The sequence below is a fragment of the Lissotriton helveticus genome, chromosome 12, assembly GCF_964261635.1.
Source record: "Lissotriton helveticus chromosome 12, aLisHel1.1, whole genome shotgun sequence".
In the NCBI taxonomy this organism is placed as follows: domain Eukaryota; kingdom Metazoa; phylum Chordata; class Amphibia; order Caudata; family Salamandridae; genus Lissotriton; species Lissotriton helveticus.
In genome coordinates, this window is record NC_136073.1 from 271,187,413 (window position 1) to 271,198,146 (window position 10,734).

Sequence of the window (10,734 nt, forward strand, 5' to 3'; positions counted from 1 at the left end):
TTGCCACCTGCACAGTGAAACACACAGCGGCTTCAAAGCAACCACTCTGTATCTCACTGAATGCGCTACCTAGGGGGCTGTGCGAGTTTTGCAGCTGTCTTTGGAGCAGCACATTAGTGATAATAAGGCGCACTATCCCGGTCTGCTCCAGGTGCACCTTTTGAAACGTGGACCATGCAGCAAACTTAGACAGCGCACCCTATGTATAATACGGGCCCAGGTTTGTTCCAGGTTCGGGAACAGTTGCTCAATGTCAAGGGCTCCTAATAATTTGCTCCTTTTTTCAAAATCAATGTTCCCTACTATGCTGTTGATTTCTATGATATGTTAACCATCTGTGGACATCAGTTCAAAGAAAGGCTTAAAAAAAATTCTACATAGATAGAAAGGAGCTCAGGAGAGTGGTTAAGAGTTGAGATATTAAGGCCAATCCCCATGATCAAGTGATATAGCTTCTTCAGAAAAGGGTTCTCCATTCCTCCGCCATGGCTTGTGCGACCAGAGGGGAGGCCATGGCTTGTGCAACCAGAGGGGAGATTAAATCTGCTCTGTCTTCTGAAGGGTTATGCCACAGGACTTCATAATGGGCACCTCTGCAAAATACATATTTGATTGCTGTTTCATATTTATCAGTGCCTCTAACAACTATTATTCGATCTTAATTGAGATGTTGTGTACATCATGCTAGCTATATGACTCCAACATTTCTACTGCAGACCAGATCCGTGATGACGTGTGTATGCTGATATGGTCCCAAACTGGAGGCACTTGCTTAGTGAGAGCCTTTTCCTACACAGAACCACCTATGTTACCAATATCGACCGACAGGGACCCCAGAGACGATTGCCCTGACTTCAAGCACGGTTTGGTGAAGCATTCACCTTGGAGATTCAGGCACCCCTGTCTAAAATCCGTTACTATGTACTTACCAGAACTAATAAACTTGAGGACTAACTATATGGAACTCAACCAAATTCATCTGCATCCACTGCCTGCTATCAATTTGTTCTGCTGCTGAGTCATTTTTTATCACTTTAAGTCAAGAAATTCTTATTTTTTAAATCCTGAGAATTGTGGTTCATGTGATGCCAGTGTACTTTTTCCATGTTTTTTTCGGTCTTAATGTGCATTTTACTTTTGACTATTACAGGGTTGGATCAAACTATCAAAGCTGGAAAGCAGATTGACAAGTGTCACTTCCTTCAATGAGCTTTCAACCCCATCATAGAACATCGCTCTACTCTAACTCCTGCACTATATTGCCCAGGGCACTAGAGTACACAAAGGAAGTCAAGAAACGTCAAGCGGGATAAGAGACGTGTAAGTGCATTGTGGGCAGCAGCATCCATCCCTCCAGAGACAACACATATGAGGGTTGCTTGGGCACCTTAAGACAATCCAAACTAAAGCATGTGTGGCCAGTGAGATCACTAGCCCAGAGCAAAGTCGCTGTGCCCAATAATAACTTGTAATGTCTTTCTGTGTCCACAATCTAACTCAGGAGGCCTATCATGCAACCTCAGAGAGGTCTCTTAATACCACGGCGGCCTCCAGGAGTTTTCATGATGAGACCTTCAACCCAGACAATAGCAATTTTGCCTCAGTATGTACCTTCTGCTGCTGCAGTCTACTCTGTTGGGCCATCGTGGTGCTGCTAATGGTCTCTCTTGCTTTTGCTATCATCGTTGGAAACGCCATTACGCTCATCATCTTTCTACGAACACGACAGTTCCGTACACCGCAGGTGTACCTGAAAGGTAAGAGTCTTGACGGCATCACTAGAAAGGGTCTTGGGGTTATTCATTGGGCTACTCAAAAACAAGCACAACTCTTTGTTTACAGAAAGATGATCAGAACCATGTTTTGAATGAAGTGAAGAAGTCGCAAGTGAAGGCTCAGTATTAGCAGCTGTAGATTTGCATGCAGCACATGGCCAGTCAGTGTATTTAATAATTGCAAACACTCTGCTACATTGAAGCTAAAGGGTACCACAGAGGGTTATGAAGAATAGCCAAGAACCCAGTGGTGGAACCTTGTTAATAACGCCATACCCTGCCCCATTTCTTTTAGTAAGCAATAACGATGGATACAACATTTCAGAGTTGGAGACACGGATGCCAAAGCTCAGAGGGGGGACGGGGAGGAGCCGCCTTATTCAGAATAAGGGTTACAAAGTAACTGTTGGCATGAATGTGGGAAAAGGAGCTTGGCAAGGAAACCCGAAAACAGCTATTGAGAAGGGGGCAGTTCACAAAGATGTTGCTGTGACTTCCTCTTGCACTCCTGGATTACTTCTGAATTCCAGTAGTTAGTCTGGAGTAGTACAGGAGTAAGTCCCATCTGTTCATAGCAACATCTTTGTGAATTGGCTCCAATATGTTCATAAATTACATACAATCATTGTACTACTGTAGGGTTGTTAATGGAGGAGCAGGCTTGCCATCTGCTTTGAAGTGGAACTTTGCTGATGAGGTGTGTACTGTGGAAGAACAAGCTAGTCATCTATGGAGTGTGCAGTAAATTGTGCAATCTATGAGGGCAGGTTAGTCCTCTGCTGCGTGCCTTACTTTATCTATGTGAATGAAGTGAGCCTTGGGGGGGACAGTCTAGTGATCTGCTGGGAAGGGTCACTCCACTTAGCGGTTGCACACCTGAGAGAAATATATTGAGTGCTCATTAGCATTGGTGACAGTAAACAGATGGCGTCATTCTACCTGTAGAAAGGGGTATAACAGAGTCAGTCAGGGCCGGAATGGAGCAGCAACCAGGCCTGGCAGGTTGCTGTTCGACAGACCCTTGGAGCGGGGAGACGGGGGACAGGGGAGGGGTTGAGTAGCCACAAAGCACCGCTTCCGCTTTTCTTACAGGGGACCGATATTGCAGCACTGCTGCAAAACAGGCCCCATTTATGAAAAGCACCCCGCGGCCACAACACCAGACCCCACCTCTCTGGCCCACTGGGGAAATGCCCGGTGCCCACTATGACCAGTCCGTCCCTAAAGTCAGTATATTAGTATCTTTTTTATTTTGAGTTTTATAAAGCGCTAGCTAGACCCAAAGGTATCGGAGAGCTTTACATGTTATGTGAAAATGTTTACAGGAGGTACATGAGGGGATTCATAAGAGTCATAGTTAAACAATATGGCATTAAGTGGTTATAAAGTCACACAAGTATAACACAAGGACGCGTTGAGGAATGGCATTGGGACAGAAAAGGAGCATGAAATCGTCATGCTTTCATCTTGAAGACACTCGTCAAAGAGGGAAACATAGAATATCTTGTGTGCGTGTTGAAGAAGTTGTTGAGGAGTGGAAATGTAATCGCTTGTTAAAAAACAGCAAGAATACAGCAGACAGACTTCTTTGTAGCATGCAGCAAGCACATTCTGGCATGGACTGGACTGTGTTAGCATTCCCCTCCAAACACTTTTAAAAACATTTTGTCAGCCTTAAAGCACCTTCTTCCATGCCCAGTCCCCCATTCTGACTCATAAATGTCTTATTAGTCTATTAAACAAAAAACAAGAGGTTTTAGTACACTATTATCCATCTACATGAACACAGGGTATAGGACCGGGATGCAGAGAACAGATAGAGATACGTATTGACAGCTACCAGTAAAGAGCAAGGAAATATAAGTCTATCTAAATGTGGATTAAGGAGAGGGGGTGTATAAGGACCTACCTATGGACAGATGGAGAAGGTATAAGGGACTTTGGATGGAGAGAGAGACAAGGCATGCCCGAGAATGTATGTATGGCCAGATTATGGAATGTGCAAAGATCGACACAAAGATGGACAAAAAAAGGTTGCGTAAGGCTCTACAGATGATGGATATTACTAATATTATGGCTGGTACCTGCAAGTTCTGTATTTTCCTTCCAAGGTGGGAAAAGCTCTCCTATTCATTACTAACATTTTGTCATCCAAGCATTATATATCTGTTTTTGTACAAAAATCACAATTTCATGGTCGGACAGGTGTGATGCTAAGTGATTGAGATGCATGTTGAGATAGAGGCACTGTAGTTTGATGTGATGATCTGAGGAGATGTGAGTATCAGAGTAAAGTCGAGTTAAGAGTATCATAAGCTACTGAGCATGATGGTATAATCTGCTATGTTACATCTGTGTTGTTCGGTGTGGATTGTTAGTCTTCGGCAACAATGGATATCACTGGTATCATTTGCTGAAAAATATATAATTGTGAGGCTACATAACCCCATGCAGTAAATTACATATTGAAGGAAAATCACAACAGGCCACCACAATCATGGGTGAAAAAATACATTTATATCTGCAAATTTCAATAAACTGTATAAAAACTCAATTACAAATTTGAACTCAATGCAATCAGGGCTGGACTGGGAATGTAAACCGGCCCTGAAAATTGAGTCAGACCTGCCGTGGTTGGGGGAGGGTGGGGGCCTTGGAGGTGCGTGTGGAAAACACTACAGCTGCTTTTGTTACAGTGGGCCCCGGTAACAAAAATACAGCCCCCTAGGGGTCCAAAACCAGCCCCAACCCTGGCGGGCCACCAGGGAAACGCCTGGTGCCCACTACGGCCAGTCGTGCCCTGAATGCAATGTGTCTCCAGTGCCACAGCCATAACAAGGACAAATACAACAAGGCGTTAATTCTACCAAACGAAGCCCGAAACAAGCCTAGTCCCAAATATCACGAGCATAGTTGAAACAAGAAGCGCCCACCATTAATCAAGAAGGCCATCATCCCGGGAGCATTATGCGTGAGAAGCGCCCACCAATAATTATTACGGGTAGCATCCTGGGAGGGGTGTGTGTCGGCTGCTAAGTAACAAGGAAGTAGCGAAAAGCGAAAACGAAACTTACCAGCCGCGCTGCTGTATACAGAGACGCTCACGCGCACGACCCAATCCGAAGGCGCGCATCGGAATCCGACGCTGCCATAGACAATGCTGCGCGTGGCCAGCTCTTGTCTCCCCTCGTTGTCGGCTGAGCCGACAGCTATAGTTCTCTGGCGAGAACGCGCTTCGCGCTACTAGCCGAGACCTAAAAATCACAATGTATAAAAGGATTGATGTATTGGTGACAAGCAACAACAAAGAGTCGTCAACTCGATGAGTAACAAAAAGACAAATGAAGTGTTGAAATTGCGACTTGGGATAATTTGAGAACTCTATGTTGTTGCTGTTGCTGAGCTCTAGAATGGCAGCTCTTCAACAGCACTTACCTCTGTGTGGGTCCCCCAAAGTGCAGGCACTGTATTAGCCTCAGCCAAGGCTCAGAGTGAGAAGGAAAATAGCCTGGACACCCAAATGAGTGTCCTTAAAAGCAAACCAGACAGTTCAACCAGTGGCCCATATTTGCACATCGGGGTAGTTCTGAACTGGTAAAGACACTCTGCACATATGTTTTGCACAGTGCTGAAGGCTGTATGCATTTCTATTTGCTGCAGGCAATATCTGTGGTAATATCAGGGAAATAAATAGTAAAACAATAAGCCAGGCCCACAAACAGCTAAAAACTGGTCCATACACTCATCTGTCAGACCAGCCCTTCTGGCACTGCCCACATGCCCCATAAGCCAGTGAGACCCTGGGCCAGCCTCAAAAGGTCTCTGTGCAGCACCTGGTTCTAAGCCGCCAGTGAATGTGTGACATTGGTGGCACACCGATTTAGTGTTGCTGCTGCAGGTGCTTACATTGTTGAACTCTTTCTCTACTGGCATCCAACCCCTCACGCAGCGACTCTCCTTAGCAGGTCGTCCTGGAGGTGATTATTCAAAGCCAACATTTCTTACTAACCTTCACCCCTCACCCGCTCCTCTGCTTATTTTCTATGGTGAGATAGTAAGTAATGGGGAAAGGGAAAATAATGTTTGCTGAATGACTGTATTGTAGCATTTATATATTTCTTACTACCTCTGTGTGGGGTGGTAAAGATAGTAGTGGCCCATCCCCTGGAAAAGTGGAAGGGCAGGCCGGAGGAAGGAGGTGGGGGGGGGGTTGGGAGGTATTCGAAGGATAAAATAATAATAATTTAAAAAAATAATGTTCGCTGCATCGCACTCTTCCGAGCACAGGCTCCCAGAATGCACTGCGGCCAATCCTGACACTGCATGAAAGCAGCATCAGGATGGGCCTGAGCGGTGGGACTTTGAGCTCCCAGGCAGACTGGGAGCCTGTGCCTGCCTGCTCTCTCCTGCCCCAGCAACGCAGCTGGGTCTGGAGAAAGCTTCACTGCGCATGAGGATTTGGCTAGCCTGGACCGGCCCGCCAAATCCTCTTGCGCAAAGAAGGGACAAGGTAGTGCACTACCACTCCCCACCACAGTGTCATCCCCGAGGACCCGACCCCAAGCCTCGTCGGAGTCCTGGGGCGGGTCTAGGGATATAAAAAAAAAATGGGTGCAGAACCTGTTCTATTATTGTTTTATGTTTCGGGTGCTGGCGGGGGCGGTGCTCCTCCGCCCTAATGGAGGGGCCGCCGCTTATTGAAATACTTGTAAAGCACACTACACACAGGGCCAGACTCGAAACCAAAAGCAGTCCCAGTCACTTGCTCCCCTCTAAGTCTCTCTTTTCATCCATTCCCTGTCTCTCACTCGTTTCTCCCTCTGGTCCCCTTTCTCTCTCTCTCCACTCCCGGCTCCGCAATTAACCTCAGGGACCTGGAGAACGTAATAGAGGCGTCAGCAGTGGTCCTACAAAAACCATCCTACAGCGGCTCCAGACCCCCAGGGAAATGGCCAATGGACTAAATGACCTGTACGCTGTGCATAGTGTGTGGTTGAAAGTGTGTTGTCCTTATCGCGAGCCAGTGGCGTAACGATAATTGAGGGGGCCCCCTGCCAGGTACGTGGAGGGGCCCCTTCCGGACTCTATTAGGAGCTCTCAGGTAGAAGTGCAGCGCTGCGGGGGCCCCCTTGAGCTTGAGGGCCCTCCACACTGCGGGGGATGCGTGGGCCTGTGTTACGCCCCTGTCGCGAGCCTCATGCATGAGTGACCGAAGAGGTGCTTTTATCTGGTCTTGGGACACTGTGTTGGGGTGTGATGAAGGGGCGTGAGAGACAGAATTGCAGTTTGTGATTTGTAGTGTGCTTGCAGCAGCAGTAGGTTCTGATAGCCGAACCATGGAGCTCATGTTACCCACACCAATAGCTGGCAAGTCTGTGAGTCTGTTCTGTCAGTCCAAAGCCACCTGCATATGTCCCTTCCGTGTTTGTCTCCTGTGTCCCTCTGCTACTGGTAATCAAGTCCGTGCCACCTGCCTTAATGCTTGTGTTTCCTGTTTTATCGGTTATGTCTCCTGTTTTATCGGTTGTGGCTCCTGATAGTGTGTGAGATTCCCCTTTCTGTATCTAGTGCTTAACTTGTTACAATTTAAGTGAAAGGGCCCTTGTCAGGATTCCACTGGGGCTTGTATCACCCATTACCCCTGCCAGAGGTGTCACTGAAAGTACACAACTACCACCCACGACAGTCTAACAAGTGTGGCAATTCAGACTATTCCAGGCCCCCCAAAAACTATATGATGCGCTTGGGTTGCAGGTATGAGTAATTTTTAATGTATACCGAATTGTTAAACACACGAATACAGAGAGAATCCTCTACCAGGTACATGCTTAAAAGTAAAATAAAATCAGATGATTCAGTGCCAGATTATTTCCAAGACCAGGAAACGTGAGATGGATGACGTTGTAATCATCTTTAGAAGGGTGCACATTGAGATGTTATCACATTTTCAAAGGACCCATAAACGAGTCCTCTAACCTTCGAGTCGGTATTTTCGTGCTCCTTCCCAATGTCATTCCTTTCTCATCCACATGTATCTATCTGCCCTCGAGTCAGTGAGCCCCATTAAACAAAAGTGGGAAATCTTCATACATAAAAGTACTCCATACATTTTTTTTCTCCTAACTTTTGTAATGTGTATGATTCTTTGCCTTACCTATTAACTAACGTTTTGCCTTACCTTACTATGTTACGTTCTGTTCGCATTTATGTACAATTGAATGTTATTAGCTCAACATGTTAGCCTCTCCTATCTCAACGTTGCCCTACTTTGTTCCCCCTTCCATTACTGCAGGGGGCTCTAGGCTCATGGCGGCCCTGGGCAGGGAGCGTAGGTAGGGGGCCCCCGGAGGAACGCAGGTACGGAGGCCAGTGAAGAGGGGGGGTCAGGGTGTTTGGAAGTGGAACAGAGCCGGAGGCCGCCAAATATCTGCCAGGGGCTGCCACGCAAATATGTATCCATCCTCAGAGGATTATTATATTAAGGATATATATTGGCGTGGCGGCCCCTGGGGTTTGGTGGCCCTGTGCAGGTGCACAGCTTGCACAGGCCTAAGGCCGCCCCTGATTACTGTGAAGCGCTCTGATACCCTTCGGGGTCATGTTCACGCTATACAAAACTTTTAAATAAATAAATACGGGTGCAGGTTTACTACGTTTTTTAGAATTCATAAAAATTGTCAGAAAGGTGCTACAGTCTCCGATTTACCAGGGATCTTTTCACAATGTAATGTAACATTTAAACCAATTGCTATTGCCCTAGCAGGGAATAATACACGGGGCAGCTAAGAACTGGAGAAAGGCAGCCTACTTGCGCCGCGGCCAGGGCGACTGACGCTGGAATCTGGGGACCACGGTTCGATCCCCGGCTCCGGCGGCAGGTTAGCCCAGCACCATGTGACTCTGGGCAATAGCTCGCTTAATCTTCCCGACGGCCCCCAGCGCCTAGAGACCCTTACGGGTGATTGTGCGCTTTACAAATGTGGACTTTACTTTACTTTACTGTGCAAATGCATTTTTTGGGTTTTTTTCTGTCTGGGGAAAGGATTTTTCCCGTACAGAGACCTCTTCCTCTATACCCTCACAGAGTTTGGGGGGAAGTTCCTTTCCCTTCACTCCTTGGAAATTAGTTTAATCCAGTCCCTTTGCAGGAGCAAATCTCAGACCATTTCCAAGGTTGGAAATAGTGGCAGGAGTTTGAAAGTGGCAACAAGCCACAAGAGCTTGTGGCCATTCACCAACTATCAAGGCAAACTTTGCCCTGGTCTGCCCATGTCCCACCCCTCTCCTGGTGTTTACTACTGTGTAATTACATACAGCTATGTACAATTAGTAGTAAATGAATCTATACCTACTAGGTATGAGGTGGGTGGAGCTGTATGTCCCCAGGAATAGACATATGCTGTACTTTAATTAATTCTGGAAGTGCTCATTTCATGGGAGAATTCACTGTCGAAATTCCTCTAATCCCTATACCCCTTCCTCTACAAATCAGAACATTATTCGTTAATACCTAAATGTAAAGCGGGTCCATAATGTAGCAGTGTAGTAAAATGGCAGGCGACTGACCAGTTAGAAATTGTATTTTTACCGTATCTTACTCTCTTACAGTGTCCTTGGCTCTGGCAGACATCATCGTAGGAATCCTGGTGGTTCCCTTCTCCGTCTACACCGAGATCACCCTCATGGTTAATAGCGCTCCATCTACTCAGAACAATGGCTGCTCCTACAATAAAGGACTTCTGGAGCCATGCATGGTGATTGGCATCATATTCACCGTCTGTACCTTCGTGTCCATCAGCACCATCTTTCTAATGACAGTGGAGCGCTCCGTTGCCATCCTTAGACCGCTGCACAAGGACTCCGTGATCACACGACAGCGGACTCTCAGCCTTATTGTTTTCTCCTGGATTGTAAGCTTTCTTCTGGCCATCACACCATTCATCTTCAGCGACGCCTTTACCCTGGAGTACAATATGTGCAGCCGTATGTGTAACTACGTTCTAATTACCAACCAAGCCCCCTCTTGGAATGTTATGTTGCTATTCCCCATATTCGACTTTGCTCTGTTGGGGGCCTCCTTGGTGGTCAATGTCCTCTCCTTCACGACCATCAGGCACTACTCCCACAAACGCAAGTTCCTAGCTGAGGTGGACACCTGTGTAGGCACCCACAGGCCATCCTTCTCGGACATAAAGGCTGCCAAGACCATCAGTATTTTGACCATTGCGTTCACAGCCTCATTTACACCAATCGCAGCCTTCGTGGTTGGCAATGTGGCAGGCTACACATGGTGCACCTTCTCCTTTTTAGCTTTCTGGATCCTGACATCCAACAGTTGCTGCAATGTGATCATCTACAGTGTCAGAGACAAGCGTTTCCGGCATGGGGTGCAGCAACTATTTATACGGACGCCACCAATTGTTTGGGAAAATAACTGAACGTCCACAAGATGGCTTCTTCATGTAGAACTCACTACTTATCGCCTATTGATGATAATTTTTGAAGAGCTTTGTTAAGTTCTCAACTTGCAGATCCATGTATTTTAAATAACTGTACCTCCAAAACAAAAGCCATGGTGTACCAATGCTAACCGCTTTCATTGTGGTGGCCCCCTCCAGTGCTTCATGTATGTCAATGTTCTGGGATACGTCAACACAATCACCAAGTGCCAAGAAGAATGTGTGTAAAACTATCCGCAATCCATGTGGCAGACACATAGAAACCTTGATTGTTGGAACAAATCTGAGAATCCTGTTCTCTAACAATGGGATAAGGTATTCAATCACAGGATCAATGCATACCCGCAACCTGCGGAGACGTTGACGCTCATACCTAACATTCTTAAGCATATGTTGCTTCACTGCTAAAGTCACTACCTTCGAAGAATTAGGAGCTTCTTCTTATGCCAAACGGCTGTAGGGGAGCAGTTCTGCTTTCAAATGTTGAGCAGAGCAAAGAC

General features: G+C 46.5%; 1 protein-coding gene across 1 annotated transcript; it reads left to right on the forward strand.

Moving 5' to 3' along the window:
• The first annotated feature begins 1,471 nt into the window (after positions 1-1,471).
• On the forward strand, positions 1,472-10,213 carry LOC144798561 (adenosine receptor A2b-like). Its single transcript, XM_078669502.1, has 2 exons — positions 1,472-1,757; positions 9,384-10,213. Exons 1-2 carry the CDS (start codon positions 1,472-1,474, stop codon positions 10,211-10,213), a joined length of 1,116 nt encoding a protein of 371 aa, XP_078525628.1.
• Positions 10,214-10,734: the final 521 nt, after the last annotated feature.